At 35.1% G+C, this 18,652-nt stretch overlaps 1 protein-coding gene across 1 annotated transcript in view; it reads right to left on the bottom strand.

The window, feature by feature from the left end:
- Positions 1-4,897: 4,897 nt before the first annotated feature.
- LOC121735240 overlaps positions 4,898-18,652 on the bottom strand; it is a 70,593-nt gene continuing 56,838 nt past the window's right edge. Inside the window, exons 6-11 of the mRNA XM_042126031.1 lie at positions 18,436-18,606; positions 18,192-18,348; positions 7,786-7,929; positions 7,148-7,701; positions 6,611-6,714; positions 4,898-6,493 (exon numbers count right to left, since the gene is read on the bottom strand). Of these exons, the coding sequence (XP_041981965.1) occupies positions 5,937-6,493; positions 6,611-6,714; positions 7,148-7,701; positions 7,786-7,929; positions 18,192-18,348; positions 18,436-18,606 (1,687 nt within the window). The 3' untranslated portion in view covers positions 4,898-5,936. The remainder of the gene's footprint in view (positions 6,494-6,610; positions 6,715-7,147; positions 7,702-7,785; positions 7,930-18,191; positions 18,349-18,435; positions 18,607-18,652) is intronic.

Below are 18,652 nucleotides of genomic sequence, written 5' to 3'. Positions count from 1 at the left end.
GATTACTAGTATATATTGGAATATGATTCATAAAATAAAAATAAATAAAAAATGATGTAAATTGTAAACTGTCAAGTATTTTTTTTTTCATAATATGGCGCTCAGCTTTTTAACAATGGCCAGTGTCAAGTAAAATATGGCGGGAAAAAAAAATCGTGAAAAGTTTACAAAATTTAAAGTCATTTTTCTAGCTGATCGTCAAGTCGAAAGTCTAGTAAAAGTCTAAAAAAGTAGTCAGTAAAATAGTTTGATGACCTCTGTGGCCAATTGGTTGAGTGTGTGGCAGCTCAAGCCGGGGGTCGCGGGTTCGCATCCCGCCGACGGAACAAAAAGTTTTCAATGTTCCCGGGTCTGGATGTGTATTAAATATGTGTATGATATAATAAAAATCTTAAATATATGTATAGTATAAAAGTATTAAATATATTTCCGTTGTCTGGTACCTGTAACACAAGTCCTTCAGGTACTTAGCACGGGGCCAGACTAATGTGGTGTTAAGCGTCCATGGATATATTATAGTAAAGTCAACGAGTCAAGTCAGTTGTTTTAGTAAAGTGGTAGACTATTTACTAAAACTTTCGACGGAGTTTTGGAGGGAACACAAAATGGCACGTTTCTTGAAGTTGTATCATTGCCCACACTTATGCACGAATATATTTTAATGGTTAATATTCTACCAACTTTACACATTAAAAACCGAAATAACACAATTTTAGGAAAATAATATAAAAACACGTCACTCTTTCGTATACCCAGCAATACTCCCCAAGTATTTTTTTATTATCTAGATTTTAAGTAGTCATAGAGATTATTATTTTTAACAAAAAATCGAAACCGACTTCCAAGGTAAAAACAATAATAATATGAACTAAAAGGTATTAAATAACTATTACTCTATAATAGTGCCTTTTTCAAAATCTTCATTATATTTTGAAGTCGGTACCAGCTAATTTTATCGTGAGTTCAGTCAATGTCAGAATATCTGAAGCTTTTGGGACTGGTACCGACTTCAAAGTAATGAAGACTGTATGTACAGAAATATTTAGTTGAGATTTAGACGAATTCTGATAAAGGCACTATTATAGAGTAATAGTTATTTAATACCTTTTAGTTCATATTATTATTGTTTTTACCTTGAAAGTCGGTTTAAATTTTTTGTTAAAAATAATAATTTCACTCTTTTTAGTTATCTACAAGATAAGGCTTTATGCGTAAATAACCACTACGAATGTTAACTATTCACGTTATGTTACTGTAAGCGAAATTGTGGTAAATGCTTGCAGTTATCTATGCGATGCTGCAATTTAAAACTTTTATCTTTAAAGGTTCAGGAATTCTGTTCAGTGCCTTTGGACCAAGAGATACCTTCGTATGAACTTTCTCTTAATATTCGTAACATATGTTTAAGTTACTAGAAACAACATTTTAACCACTAAGAGTCTTTTGATAAATTTCAAGGATTTCCCTGGATTGCTCATAGATCCCATCATCAGCTCACCACTTTCGTAATTATTATACAAAATCAAGATCTACACAAGTACACAAGAAAATCGGTCCACAAACAGCGAAATAATCATCAAAAACATTTGCTTCGATGCAAAATATCACGAAAAGCATCAATAATTGGGTCATAATGTGATGACCCATGGCATAATTATGATTTTGATGATGATGATTAAATAAATTGATGTGTAAGCTTATGCTTTCAGTTGTTTAAACAACGTCGAAATCCCCGAACCTGTATCTATAAGGATTCAGATGTTCTGTTGGGTACCTTCGGATCCAGGGTATAACTTGGTGCGAAGTCTTACTTTTTGGTAGCATTTACCTCGAATGCTTCAGAAAAAATTGAAATCACTATATGTTTCCATACAAATTTCAAGGAGTCCCCTCGATTCCTCCAGGATCCCATCATCAGATCACCACTTTTTTGAACATGGTACCAAATTCGAGTTAGACCCTATACAACACAAAAATAATTTAGAAAATTGGATCTCAAACGGCTGAGTTATCGTTGAACATACAAAAAAAAAAAAGATACATACAGCCGAACGTATAACCTCCTCCTTTTTGGAAGTCGGTTAAAAATAAACTACCTGATAAAAGTACAGTCTGTCAAAAAAGTCATGAAATTAAAAAGTGGCAAAATCGTAGTGTCATCCCTTTTTTAACCGACTTCTTCTTAGATTAATTTGAAAGCGATGACAACTCTACGATGTTGCCACTTTTTTTAATTTCATGACTTTTTGACAGACTGTAGATTTAATTTCAACTTTAAACTACTTGTACTTATTCTGTTTCAATAATAAGAGAGATAACATGTTTCCATATTATTACGGCGAAAACACAATTTACAATTTTTACCCTACTACGGCGAAGTAAAAAGGAGGGTTATGATTTTGATCTGTATGTATGTATGTACTTTGTGGGTATGGACTATGGATGTTTATCTGTTCGCTCGTAACTTTAAAACTATTTATCTTATATGGACAAATGAGGTGTCATTAGAAGGCTCTTGATTGTCCGCTGCTTATAGACTACAGGACATCACGTTAAATTGGCTGTAGCACCATTTAGGGGACTTACAGTAAAGAACAAAAAAATATATTTTTCCTGACGGTGTCGTGTGGCCTGTGGGGTATCAAATGAAATAATTTTAACACACTTCAAATATGCAAACATTAAGCTATTTCTCACGGGTTTGCTAGTAAGTAATCACCTGTTAATTGCAAGAATTCATAAATCACTTAATGCTGAATGTGCTCGGTTCGGTACGGTTTTGCTCGATCGAGCAATAACGTCGAGCAAAACCCGCGGCTCGGGATTTCGTCCACACATTCAGCATTGGGGCGATTCCATTATCGCGGGTGCAACATTTTGGCGCACTTAAAGCATCCTACTGACAAAATAAAACACATTTTTTAATAAATTATCTTTTGAAGGGATACATTTTAACTAGTTCAATCATAAATTGTAAATGAAAACTAAAATTAAATCTAAGAAAAGCCACAAAACATGTTTGAAGTACTATCGCGGGTGCAACCAAACTGGTCCTCTATTAAGAACTCGGACGAGTTTATTTGAGAATACTGCTAATTGTGGAACTTTTAGTAATTTATTAACCCATATTTCAAAAGTGTATAAGACAAAGAAATGATTTAATTAGATGCAATTAATTTAAGTAATTAGTACTAGGAATTATTAACAATTTTCACGATCGCGGGTGCAACATCAGAATATCGCGGGCGCAACGAGTCTAAAGTAATTGAATTTATTCATAAGTCTGCGAATAATTTCTACATTTTTGATATGCAATACATAATATTATTAGTAAATTGTTATAATACTATTTAAAATTTTATTATTTCTTAATTATCAGTGATTTATCGATCTGAGAAAAGAAATCATCTAAATCACTAAAAACAATTAAATAATGTAACTTAAGCAAACTTTTTTTGATGTATTGTTATAAAACCGAACTACAACACACCTTTAATTCAAAATTAATATGTATAATTTAAAAGAATAGGGGAGAATTTTAAGTAAAAATATATTTTCAAAGAAAATTATTAAATATTTATGATTTTTCCTGTCATTTGTAGCATTTCTTCTAAAATATTTAAAAATAAAACAATATGAATCATCATTTTAAAACATCTGTCAAGTAATACATGAAATATTTCGAAAAATATAAAACACGATGTGACTCCATTCAAATTTTTATAAATCCTGTAATTACATGTAAAGTATTAATAAAAAATATAATCTAACGTTATTGTTTACCTTAATAATATGAAATAAGACGAAAATCACTACAATAGTCAAAAAATAATTTGTTGCATTTCCAATTGTACTGCTTCGATCGCGGGCGCAACCACTTTAAAGGTTCTGTTTTTTTATTAAAAATAATAAAATAGTTTATTCCAATGATTAATTCTAATTTCCCTCACATTTCTCCTTACTTTCACAAAGTTTTAAATTATTAACAACATATTTTAGCGAGAAAACTAAACTTCTGTACCTTTTTTATCGCGGGTGCAACCATGGCAATTTTCCTTTAATAATGTTTAAAAACTATTTCAAAATTGTTGTTTTTTTTTGCACCGAAATAGAAAATTATGTTATACAGTCAATATTATGTAATGAAATTCAACTTCGAGATAGTGATTTAGAGTAAAAATGATTATGTGTGGCATAAGCAGTTTTTCTCGCGCCGTTAGATGATATCACTTCAAAATGTTCTAAATCGTTCAAATTACAATTTTTACTCATAAAAGTTCTTTTGCTAGTAAATATACATCTTTTTATTTATAATTCAATAAAAAAATGTAACAAATGCTATACTTTAAAAATTCGTGTTGAGGGTCGTCTCTAGCGGAATCGCCCATTGCTCGATAGTTTTATTCTAAATCGGTATAATATTTAATTCTATCGAGCCGGCTCGATGCGAGCCTTCGAGCTGTGAGTTTTCCGGTCCACACAGTAATTATTACTTGATTTGGAATGAAACTATCGAGCAAAACCGCATGTGAGTACTTATCATTAGACTATGTTCAAACCAAACTGACTGTCAGCCGCCGAAAGTGAGCGAACGTTACGAAGTTTATTGTATTTCCATAGTTACATATTCACTTTTTCGTTCACACCTAACCGACAATTCGTTATTGCGCTAGGCGTAGGCGCGGACTTTCGAATTTCGATACCGTTTATTTTCATGTTTACACTGGGGCTCACAGTGAGCCTTTTTAGAGCGTGTTTTAGTAGTCGGGTTTTAGTTTTTTTAAACTCTATAATTATTAGAAAATCTTTTGCTACATGATCGAGTCTTCTCACGTCTGAATCGAATAGGGACTAAATACAGATAGATCGTTTAACTAAAAAATAAAATAAACTCAGATTTATTAGAAATTTTGTAATTTTTTATTAATACATCCTTTGTTTTTTCGGGGTATACAGTAGTAATATTTTAACCCAATGCAAACACTTCAATCTACATTTACATAAAAAGCATTAGGTCGCGAAGAGATCTCTTATAAGTTTACCTATAAGTACATTCTTCACACTTATTAGTAGAAGCCGTGTTAAAAAATATCTGTTAAAATTATGACTACATTGGTAACATTTTTATTTGCAAATGGCACTTAAAATATAATATCTTAAAATGAAAGTTACAATTTTAAAACAATATGTATCGATACAGTGAATATAGTAATTACTTACATTATTATTAAAAATTAAAACTTTACCAATAATTTTGAAAGTTCACCATCTCAAATGCTTGTGGTACGTACAAATAGAATTTCAAATGGTACTCCTAGTAGTTAAGAATGAAAAAGGAAAACACTTAAAATAAGTAGGTAGAGCGTACAAATACTTAAAAATATAATTTTAGACCGCTCATATTCCAAGAAGGTATGGCTGATTGTAAAAATAATAATAATCAATCGCTTATATTTTATTACTTGGAATGTTTTAGCTGTTGAGCTATCCATTTTATTTGTCTGTCACTATTCAGCCATCTTGCACATATAGGTCAATTAAAAAAATAGTTTTTATAAGATTATGACCACGCCTACTGAACGGAGGCGTGGTCTAGATCTCTGTATTTATTAAGGTCAACTAAAAATTCGACTAAATTGAAGTTCAAATCTTCTTCAAACTAGTAAGCATATTTATAGGTATTATAAATTATTATAATATTATATGTATTGATATAGGTACCTAACATAGAATTAGGAGGAAAATAAAAATATATAATGACTGAGTAGTTGCTAAAAATGTTAAAATAATAATATCTATCATGTTGTAGCTCGATTTAAATAAGGGTTTACTCACTGATACTTGAAAGTGAATTTAAAATAGGGGTTTCTACACTCATACAAGGTGAAAGAAGTTAATATGTCGAGAGGTGTAATCAAAGTACTTCGAATTAGTATTTAACGGACTCTGGACGTCTCCTGTTTCTTATTTTTACTTGTCAACTTGAACCACCCTGCTTTCTTTTCCTTCGGTATGGAAACCGATCTAGAAACTCTGTCCCTATCATCTTTGTTCAGGATTTCACTCGACTTACTCTTTCTCCCGTTTACAGTCTTTCGAGACATCGTGTTTTGTACGTCGTTCTCTTTTCCTCTTTTGTCGCGCCTGTACAAAGTGGAGCTCGAATTCGATAATCTGCTACTAGCGTTGGGAGTGCGCCTGCTGAGAGTCGTCTGACTGTAGGATTTGTTTTTTTGCAGCGACACCGGCCTGTCGTCGTTCAAGTTTTTCGTCGATGACGACTTCTTGAAAGCGGTCTCCCTTTGCTTAGATTTTCTCGGTTTCTGTTCGTAGTGAACGTCGTATTGGTCGTTGTGGTGTCGCGGAGTCCAGGGCGCGAACAGAGAGAAGCTTTTGGTGGTGGTCTTCACTTGGACGTTGGAAGACATGACCGAGGAGACGTCGTCGCGCGACCGGTGTCGGGACACTCGCCCAGGGTCTGGTATATCGCCAACTGGAAAAAATGTAACCACATTTAAAATGTGTTAACTATATACCTTTGAAATGTCCGAGATGTGACTGAAATTGCTCCGGATTTAGAACTGCTAATAATTTTAGCACTAACTATTACCTGTTGTGGCGTGTAAATAAACAACGCTGCGCTGGGACTGGTGGCTAGAGTCGCCTTCTGTGCTGCTCTCTCCCGAGTTAGTCACCGGGGTGCGACGACGATGCCTGAAAGCCATAAACATTTTTAATAAATAGCTATTTCTACAGGAACGCCTCCGTGGTCCAGTGGATTAGAGCGCGGCTCTTGACTCAAAGGTCGTGGGTTCGATTTGACAGTTTGGTTAGGACAATGTAGGCTGATCACCAGATTGTCTGACAAGTAAGATGATCCATGCGTCGGATGGGCATGTAAAAAGTCGGTCGTGCGCCTGATCTCTCGCCAGTCGTGTCAGTCTCTTGTCCCACTGGGTTATGAGAGTAAATGAATAGAGAGTGCTCTTGTGTACTGCGCACACCCTTGGGCAACATAAAAATACTCCTGCGTAACTGGCCTGGTTTAAATGAAACCGGCCACCGAAACCAGTGTGGGAGTTATTATTCCCACAGGGACATTTTTGAAAAATAAATCTTATAATTTTAAACGCTTTATTATACGTACTTCATATCTCTATGTAGCTCCTGTTTGCTGCTCCTCAAGTCTGAGGAACTCCTATCATCAGCTCCGTGCCTCCTCACGTCTGCTTTAGTCGCTTTCAGCGTCTTCGAGCTACTGTGACTTCTGGAGCGTTCGTACGGGCTTATCGGCGGCTTCGGGTGTAATTTTCTATCGAAATTGCTCTCGGCCTCCGAATTGCTTTGAATTTCAGAGATATTCTGTAAATTTCTCTTGTAATATTCCTTCGTTCTTGGCGACTCGCTCTTCTCTTCTCTGTGCAAATTGGACAGCGAGTAACTCTTATGGGAGAGCTCGCTGTGATCCACCTCATCTAGCCCGGTACTAGAATTCGAAACCGTCTTCCGCAAGGTTCCGTGACTCTTGGCTTGATGGCTCTTGACTTTGTTTGACGATTGCTTGATATTGGTGTCGGATTCCGGATCAGTGTCGCCGAAGAAGCGGAGATTTTTGGACGGAGTTCCCAGCGGCTTGCTGGGCTTGGACCAGGAGTGCCTCGTAGACTCATCTTCAGTGGTTACAATGCTCTCTTTTTCGACCTGAAGTAAGAAAAAGTTGCAATGTTGTTCCTGTAGTCAGGTATGTATTTCAATTTTTTCATAAAACTCTGTTAATGAACGTACCTTAGAGGTTTTGTCTCTCTTCTTGCCGAGTCTGTCGAGGGATTTGAACCAGTTGTTGGATGTCTGGGCGCTAGGCTGCCGGCGCGGGGGGGAGGGGGTCGGGCTCGGTGTCGCCAGCCGACGTCTCTCGCGGTATCTCTCCGCCTGGAAAATTACGACATAATTTTATTATTTACAAATTATTTGATATGGTAGATTTTAACAGATTATGTTTAAAATGCATAGTATGCGTCTCTAACGTCCTCAAAAATATGCATAATAATATTATAAATCACGTACTTTATTTGAACCTTTTTAATTAATTTAGAGTTTTGATAAAATACCTCTCCGCTGCGCTTATGCAGTATGCACTGATCCTACTTCGATGTAGGTATAACGATACGGTCTTTGACGATACGAACGACAAATGGCATAAGTACATTTTACTTTTATGTATTCAGAACTTTTTGTTTGTTTGGCGTTTGGGTTTCCCACTATTGATATTGTTTCTAAATTGGCGGTTACAAGATAAATATTTAAATAAAACGTTACCTCGAAAAAATGTTCTCTACATTAGGGACTTATTCCACCTTACTAAATTTAGACGTCCTGATTATAGGATCCTAAAAAGAAGACTAATTAGAAGCTTCTGATTCTACCAATCAGAACTTACACTTCTTCCGATTTAGTACGTTAATTAGGATCCTAACTTTCTAAATGCTATTTCACTTGACTAAATTTAGTTACTCAATCAATTTAGACGTCTAAATTAAGTAAGATGGAATAAGCCCTTTAGACAGGTTTCGTTTTTCTTATTTCCACCTTGCAGATAGTGTATTCTGTTTTTTTTTTGGAAAGATTAAAATGACTAAGTATTTAAATGACTAATTTTATGACAAACTCTGAACCCACTTTCTCATCCGAAAGACATAAAACCTTTTAAAGTAATAACTAATGAGTAATTTTTCTTTGTATTTCATTAGAGTGGTTTGCGAAATTTTCACTTTAAACATTTTTTATAAATTATGCTACTTTTCGGGCGGCTACTTTTTTGCGATTGGTGGCTTTGTCCCATCGCTGATAAACTGGTTTCTTATGGAGTTTCTTAGATTTGCTTTCTATAAGGATTACAGTCATACTATAATATATTCGCGATGGATCGAAACGATTGACCGATTTTCACCGTAATATAATTGAAGTAAACGAAGTGAGGTGTCGGGGTGTGACACGACGGACGCGGTGATAAGGCCAAGTGCCATATGGCGGAGCCGGTGGCCTTGCGCTTAATCCTGGTAAATGAGAACATCGCATTGTTCCGTCTGGCCAGCACGTTATGACAATACCTGAGCTTTTAGGGTTCCGTAGTTAAAAAGGAACCCTGCGCCTGATCTCTCGCCAGTCGCGTCGGTCGTCCGTCCTACTGGGTTATGAGAGTAAAGGAATAGAGAGTGCTCTTATGTATTGCGCACACATTTGGGCACTATAAAATTACTCCTGCGTAACTGGCCGGGTTTTAATGAAGCCACCGTCACCGAAACCAGTGTGGGAGGTATTATTATTATACTAGATGACGCCCGCTACTCCTTTGCTATAAATTTTTTTACCCCGGTACTCAATTCTCAAAGCATCTCTATTCTCCATGACAAATTTCATCAAAATCGGTTCAGCGATTTAGGCCTGAAGAGGTAAAAGACAGAACAGTGTAGGTAAATATTTTTATCTGGTAGTCTTATGATTATAAGAGGTTTTAGACTGGGCTTTTAGGATACGGTAATTAAAAGCCATTTGAAATAAGTTTCTCAAATGTTAGTTGTCAATTATTTAACCCGTCTCCGTCGTAACCTCCTACCTACTTCGTTCCATACTTTTTATAGAATTAATCATTAGGCAAATCAAGATAGAGTACGGTCTATTTATAAGCGCCATTTCCGCTTTACAATTCAAATGTGCCATTTTTTGTCAGGTCGGCTTTAGTAACTTATTTTATAGCATTTGTAAATTGTAAATGTCAATAGGTAATGTAATTTGAGAATCCTATTTGCAGAGGAGTCTCAATGAAATAGGTAAGTACCAGATTAAGATTTTAAAACTGTTTTTTGTTAACAGTTTATCATCATTGACTTATTGTATCATGTTTGTGGCATAAAAGGAGCATCAAAAAAAAATTATGTCTGTATCCCAATATGCCCTTTACTATGTACCTTTGAATACTAATACCGGTTTCAGTTTAATTTTCCAGTTTACTATGACTAAATATTTATAAACAAATCCGTAAATTCTTTAATTCGTTTGTTTATAAAGTCCGTCAAGCGCAGCCCACTGACCCTAATATCTATTTCCAAAAACCTCTAATTGTCCAGTATTTTGACAACGGTCAGAACACCAATATTTGAATATCTAATTGACTTCACAGTTATTGTAATGGATCCACCGACGACGGAAAAACAAGTTACTATGAAACGTAATAGTCGGACAAATATCTTCAAATTGTTCACGATGTTCCGTTGTGTTGTATTAAAAATTCTTTTAACACCTTTTAGCAATTTTTGAATTAGTTTTTGGATAACTTAATTATATTGCTTTTGGATAAATTATTGTAAGAAAGATATGCCGAAAATACAAATAATAATTAAGTGATAAAAAATATAGGTGTGCCGTGTGGGGCGAGGTGATTCTTTATACGTGGGAGAGCCATGCTTCGGCATGAATGGGCCGGCTCGACCGGAGAAATACCACGTTCTCACAGAAAACCGGCGTGAAACAGCGCTTGCGCTGTGTTTCGCCGAGTGAGTGAGTTTACCGGAGGCCCAATCCCCTACCCTATTCCCTTTCCTACCCTCCCCTATTCCCTTCCCTTCCCATCCCTACCCTCCCCTATTACCCTATTCCCTCTTCAAAGGCCGGCAACGCACCTGCAGCTCTTCTGATGCTGCGAGTGTCCATGGGCGACGGAAGTTGCTTTCCATCAGGTGACCCGTTTGCTCGTTTGCCCCCTTATTTCATTAAAAAAAAAACATTCTTATAACGTTCTGTTGTTAGTTGTTACCATAATTAAGTACCATACCATTTTATTTTCTGGCCATCCTATACTAGAAGAGTATTTGATGACCAAAAAAATTTGACTCTTAGAAGAGAATGCGCTTTAAGTGCCCTTAGTGTTCAATTACTGGAAAAACTATTTTCTTCCCTACTTTCGTACCTACCCCTGCAGGCTCAGCATAAAGGTGGCCATACACAGGACAATTATCGTAACGATTTATCTCCTCGATGTTAAAATCGAACGACAAATTGTACGTGTGTAGCAATATCGCAAACGATTTTACGTTCAAAAGATCGATTGGACGATTTTCTTGACGATCGATCGAAACGATCGTCAAGAAAATCGTCCAAAATCTAGTTTATTAATTGTCTATTTAACTATGTAATTTATATATAAATTATGCTATAATAAGTAATAAACTAATAACCAAGTACAGAATATGATATTTCAAATACAACTTATAATTACTTACCTGATTCCTGCTCTGCGCTTAGTACATCTCGTTGTACCATTACTGTATTACATATATTATATTATTATTACTTATTAATAATAATAGACCTACACTACATATATTGTTCGTTGCTGAGGTATATTAGCGGTAACCGATAGCCCTGCGCGCGCGGTGCACCTACCCCATGCAACAACCATATCTGTCCCTATTTCTAGATGACTGTTATTAGGAACCACATAACACCAGGCACTGTGGTGTACACCACGGTAATAAGCCTGAGTGGTATCCTTTTCAACAATAGACATAACAATACACTACTCGTATGGCTGACCCTTAGGCACTATGGGGATGTCCCCATTGTTTACATCCTTATGTTATGCATACGTCCTGCTGTCTTATCACCGTGTCTCATGAATTATTCCTTCTTTTTTATTTTCTCTTTTTTATAATTTTGTGTCTTTTGCGTATGTGATGTTTAATTTCCTTCTTTGTATTGTAACGTGTAATTTATTATTGTAGTGTAATGCTGTGTCATACTGTTGAATAAACGTTATTATTATTATTATTATTATTATTATTATAAACGACAAATTGTCCCGTGTATGGGCACCTTAAGTAGAAACGGGAAAGAATGGACATAGGTACTGACAGACTTTAGTGACAAAATGGCGGATTTCCTTTGTCTAACTGTCACTTTGTCCATTCTTCCGTAGACAGAAACCGCTTCTATGGTGACCATGCTAAGCCTGTTGGTCTCTTTACCGTAGGTATATATTTTAGGTGCCATTATTATAATTTGTATCTACTTATACTAATATTATAATAATTAAATAAAGCTGAAGTGTTTATTTGTTTGAACGCGATAATTTCAGGAAATATTGGACCGATTTAAAAAATAATTTCACCAATATATAGCTACCACGGCCGGAGCCGGGGCGGACCACTAGTGTGTAAGAATTTCTTTTGTGAACCTTAATAGCGTCACTGTATCAGATTCAGAGTGGCTGTTAATGAGTGACGTCACGGTGTCATCGCAAATAACATTGACCCGTCGGTTGTTGACTCGAGCCGTTTTTGTGGCCACATATTGCCTGTTTTTGTGCGTCGACATGTTCGAAAAAAAAATGGCGAAGACAGCTGATGAGACAACCTTCACGAAATAATGTTTCCTTACGACGCAATCGCCTAGAATACACTACTATCTATCTAATACTACTACAATTATAGGCTATATATTAATTAGACCTATAATGATCTAAAAATAATTTTAGTTGCCGTATTTTTTTACTTACGTGGTATTTTTTTAAAACTCGGCGTGTAGACGGACTTCCCTTACAGTTTGAGGTAAGTCCGTCTAGCAGCAGTATAGCCATAACTTGTGAAGTAAAATGCATGGCAACGGTTTCTAGCAAAGCCGCAAAACGGCCATTCAAATATGTGTTAAAGGTGTCGGTAATAAGGTTCGCGTTCCAGAGAAAATTAATTTTATATCATTTTAAGGCAAGTCCGGCATATCGTAAGTCTAAGTGGTTGCAAACATTTTCATTTAAATTATAGTGAATTTTTTGAAAAATTAAACACTAATTATAAACATAAATGTTTATTACAACAAAATAATTAGTGCCGGTAAAATCTACAACTTTGCTTCATCATCATTTATAGGATGAGACATTTTTCAACATACTCCCCTACCTAATTTTGATTTGATTATTGTTATTGATATGTCTACTTAGTACCTATTTTTTTTAATTTCGTAATATTAATATTTAGTAAGTTAAAATAACTTTTTAGTTTACGTGGCCGATTGGGGCCATGCACGCGAAAGTTACGTGTTTTTCCATTATTTTCGCCGCTCAATTAAAATTAAAAGGGTTGTTGGTCCGGGATGTAGGATTTGTTTAAGGAAATTTCCTACTCTTTATGGATCTTTTTTCAAATTTTGATTATCTCAAATATTTTTTGGTTTTTGGAATAAGTATTAAAAAAACCAAACCCTTCTTTTTTTACTTTGTTGTTCATAACTTTTGCAATTTCTATCAGCCCCTCTTGTATGCTCTTTTCGCGCAGTAAAATTTGGGCAATGCTATGATTTAGTAGTCCGAAGTTTAAATGCAAATTAACAATAAAAACATGTATATTTGAAAAGGTTGACAATATCTGATTCGAGGCAAGACCGGCATATGACGGCCTTTCCTTATGTAAACTAGACGGACTTCCCAATTATTGCAATTTTAGGTTAGACACATGTTGCAGGTGATAATAACGAAATTTAAGCGATATTAACGAATCGGACACCAGTAATAAGTAAAAGGATCACTAAATTACTTATGTAATCCAAGAAACTCCAAAAACTCCTTCGTATTTCCACTTTTTTTATTTTTTTTGGCAGAGACTTACACTCCGACTGCGAGTACAAACAAAAATTGAGATCGGTTTTTTCGTAACAGGTGGTTAGTAGCGACACGTCTGATTCTTAGGTCAAACTAACTCTGCAATATTGTTTTACCCACTGAGCCATATGAAACTAGTCGTTAAAATATGGAAGTTATTGCCGCTAGATAGACTTACCTCCCAGACGGACTTCGACACATTGACCTTACATCAGAGTTGGGCGTAGAAATTAATATATTAACTATTTAAATATTATGAAAAATAAGAAGGAATATTTAGTTTTTAGAATCTCTGTTCACAGGTCTTTTTTGGTTTGGGCCTCATACATTTTTATAATATAAGCAATAAAACGATTTACGCAAAAAATATAAAAAGGGCAACATGAACAAATGGAAATTTATTAACGCGTTAAAACGTGTTTATAGGTAGCGATAAAATAATGTGTTTGTACATTATGTATGGAAGAGGTTCTGTAAACCAGACGATGTGTTATACTTTGTTGACAATAAAAATATAAGCGGCTTTAGAAATGACATCATACAGTACGGTTATATTTGAGATAGAAATAGTCATACAATCTGATAAGTTTACCTTTACAGTGATAAATTGTCTGTTTGTGTGTAAGCAAAAAATATATTTTGCGTTGACATAGGTATAACAGAATAGACAATCTTGGTATACCAATCTAAGAAAGAGCAAGACAGCAGTCAGCTTTTGAATCCCAGTCACCGAACACATTCGACCATTAATTTCTATCTCTTATAGGTATTAGGGAGATAGTGAAGAATGCCCGGCGAACCTTTATTTACCCTTAATCTTTTTAAGGGATAATTTTCTATCCTAAGAAAGATTCTATGGGGAAGTAGGATTCTACAATCCTTTTTACCTCTAAGCTTCATAGTGATTAGCGCTCTCCAATTTTCTGATGGTACATGAACAGAAGAAGGTAACATGCGCTAAACATTCTACGTCCTGTGATTAAGAGTAACTAATGGTTAAGCATCAAGCGATTGCATTGTAATTGAACCATCTGGAATATAAACAGACGCCTAATTACAGAAATCAGAGGTCGGTGTCCGGCCACTACTTACGAAATGCCCAAGAGACAGTAGATATTGCATGCAGTTAATAGGTTAGAGTCACAGTATGCTTAGGTATAACAAAACTTAAACCTAAGCATACTGTGACTCTAAACCTACAGACTAAATATAAGTAGTTATTACACCTTTGCTCCGAAGAGCATCGAAATAAACCATTTTTTTATACTTTACTCTTTTAAATTATTGTCAATAGTCATACATTACTACAAGTTACATTTTGAGGGTCTGACCGTCTGACGGGTCTGATTTTAAATAAGTAAGTATAAAAAATTAAATCTGTGCAAGTTGTGTACCTAAGTAAAAAAACTCATGTATAGGTACAAATTCATGTAGTGGTGCTAATTACAGTAGGTAAGTAAATGACACCGAAATACGTCTTATTACTACTGGGACATAATATCTTTATATTCTACGGTAGGACGATTAACTGCTATTGAAGGTTTTATTTGCTTAACAAGTTTGCTAATGAATTGAAAACGATATTTATTTTAGTCGTACAAACACCTGGTTTACGAGCTCTATCATTAAAATTCAAGGAACAAACCCACATTAATCTCAGATACTTATAATATCTTCTCACATAGTTATTACCTTTGACAAATAGCTTTTATGGATCTATAGAATATTATGGATAGCCTTCGCAGTCGGTTAGTGTCAACATTTGAATTTATGAATAATTTTGTCAATCTTTTGTTAATGATACTACTAGCTATTTGACCGAGCTTTGCTCGGTATTCGATAAAACACGAATAAAATGACATTTTCTAAAAATGATTCCTAGCTAGATCGATTACTAATTTAAGTTACTGTAGAGTGTAGATATACTATAAAGCTAGTTCATCATTTGTAAGCACATTACTAAGTAAAAGATCCAAACACACAAATACTTTTAAACCACATTTCTATCATCAAACAAGAATAAAAATAACGTAGTAAGTATGTACACACTACGCAGTACACACACTTCTTTTATTAGCAAGGTTGTTAATGTATGCCATCGTCATTGGCATCATGGGCTAGTTTCTGTAGTTTAAAAAAAACAGTTCGGAATTTTTCTCGGCGTTAGCAAAAAGTACAGATATTTAATTACGTGTTTGAAATTTTGAATCCGAGACGGTCAATAACACGCAACAAAAGCCGCGGCGGCGTGGTAGAGGCGTGGATAATACGCTACGCCTACGGAATAACAAAAATAACACCGGACTTTATACCGACTTTTGCGAATATTCGTTAATTAAAGTACGCCTCGATATCAATAAATTACTCCCCTCTCGTTCTATGGATATGTTTATAATAATATACTAGCTATTTGACCGAGCTTTGCTCGGTATTCGATGAAAATTACATTTTCTAAGAATGAGTCCTAGCTAGATCGATTTATCGCCCCCGAAACCCCCTATATACTAAATTTCATGAAAATCGTTGGAGCCGATCCGAGATTCCAATTATATATAGACACATACAGAAGCTTTGCAAAGATGTTACATATATATGAATTTAATGAAAGTAAAAATAATGATCGGCGCGAATTTCTACTACAACATATATTTTTTAAATATCTCAAAATTTAAATTCTTAAACTTTCATATCTTATTAGTCATCGATATTCTAGAACACAAGAAAAATGATTTTTATTATTTGTTAAGTATGTAATCCTAATTCCTAATCTATATGCATATTTACTCCAGAACACTGAGACAAGATACACTCGTAGCTGTTTTGATTACCTCTGTTTCACCACAATGTAACATCGCTCCAGAAACCAGTAACAGCGTTATATTTTAAAGCTATCAAGCCGTTCATTAGTACTGTTGTATCAGTGTACAAAATGCAATATCTTGAGATGGATTAATATAGATATTGCAGGAGCGGACCCTTCGTACTATTACTTTCACTTCTGCTTAGCCATCCGCGCTATGCAAAAGACAGGCGCAAGCGATTTATAATATTACTTAGTTCACAAATATTTTTGTGCATGAAAATAATTTTAACTAATAACATTAGCGTTCAAAATTCGAATATCCTAAGATCATAGTCAAAGTTAATGGGAATAATATTTATTTAGATGATTCCTCGAATTTGATCGGAGTCATCACAAGTAGAAACCCAATTGTCATTTCAAAGACAATGACCAAAAACCTTGTCGTATTGGTCTTTGATGTCCCTATCTATGACGCGGACGTTAAAATTAACCATTTTACGTTTAACCCTTAAACCCTATGTGCACTGGCATTAAAAATATTTTTAAATATGGTGTGGTCTTAACTTTTACCTGTACAATGTATACCTAAGAACTGTTTCTCAAAAAATATTAAAATTAAGACAAAAAACTAAGTGGTCGTATTAGGCCCTATGAATGTTAAGGAGCTCTCTGGCGTTTTTAAATAATTTGTTTCCATTATCCCTTTTTTAAGGTTTTATGAATTAAAAAAAAGACAAAGATCACCATAAAACTCCAATCGTACGTAACCGTACTATGCTTGATTAAGGGTTAAGGAACCTTCACTAAGCTAACAGCTTGTTAAAATATCCAATAATACACCTTACTTTTATAAATAACGAGATTTTGCCCGCGGCTTCGCTCGCGTTAATAAGTATTATTATATACAAACTTTCATCCCCTATTTGAACCCCTTGGGGTTGGAATTTATCAAAATCCTTTCTTAGCGGATGCCTACGTCATAACATCTACCTGCATGCTAAATTTCAGCCCGACCCATCCAGTGGTTTGGGCTATGCGTTGATAGATCACTATGTCAATCAGTCAGTCACCTTTGAGTTTTATATATATAGATATCCAGAGAGACAGATCTTCTCATGTCATGTTTGGTTACCAGTTTACCATTGGTATGAAGTTTGGTGACTTGTTACCTAGGTTTACTACATACTGATGACTGAAATGTCATAGGTGCACCAATTATATGTAGTAACGTCCGCCTGGGCTCGTGAACTGCGCTCCGACACCATTCGTCTCACATTCCTACGTTGCACTTTACTCTTATTTAATCTATACATTAAATAAGTTTGCTGTTTTGTAAGAAGCACATCGAGAATAATATAAATCTTTGGAATAAATAGCGTAGGACGAGTCAAACTTGTCGCCCACTTAACTAACAGGTGTGTCTCAGACTTCAGAGTAATAAGTCGAATAATGAATGGTGTCGCATAAAATAGGTATTATGTTCTTACATATCGCGTTTTCAATATTAATTAGATTAAATATCTTACTATTTCAACAATTTTTTATCCAGTCGAAGTGTTTAATTTACTTAACTCGTATAGTCTTAGTAGTAATATCCATTAGGCTTTTTAGAATCTTCAGATCACGCTCAATGGAAGCAATAACTCATAGAGAAGTAGTTTGTAACTCTTCCAGGATAGACTCCGCCTAGGACCTGAGTTCTGACTAAAACTGACGTCTGACACCTATACTATAACTTACCAAAGCTGGTGAGTCCAGTGGAGTGTACTTTGTCCTGCGCCTGTCGCCCTCCAGTTCTGAGGCTCGGTGATCGCTGTCTCTGTCGGAGGAGTGGTAGCGTCTCTTTCCCTCGTGGTGCTCTTTGTACATTCTTGTTTCTTTTGACGTTCTTTCAAACCTAGTGAGAAAACATGTTCGCATTCAAATTATCCTTTACTTTGTTGTATTTCCAGACTTGGAATATATACGAGTACTCTCTACGTACCTGTCGTCAATATCCGATTCTCTACGTCTCTCTTCTCTCCTTCTTTCAATGCTTTCACGTGAATCAGAACTCCTGTATCTATCTACATCTTCCCTGGAATATTTGTATCTCCTCTCATTTTTATCTTCTTTCTTCTTAACTTCATTATCACTTGGCTCAGGATCTGTATATCTGTAATGTTAATTTTGGCACAATATTAAGAACTGCTCTTTCAATA

This window comes from Aricia agestis, chromosome 1 (assembly GCF_905147365.1).
Source record: "Aricia agestis chromosome 1, ilAriAges1.1, whole genome shotgun sequence".
Lineage (NCBI taxonomy): Eukaryota > Metazoa > Arthropoda > Insecta > Lepidoptera > Lycaenidae > Aricia > Aricia agestis.
The sequence above is the reverse complement of the archived record's forward strand: the minus strand, read 5'-3'. Positions and strand labels throughout refer to the sequence as shown.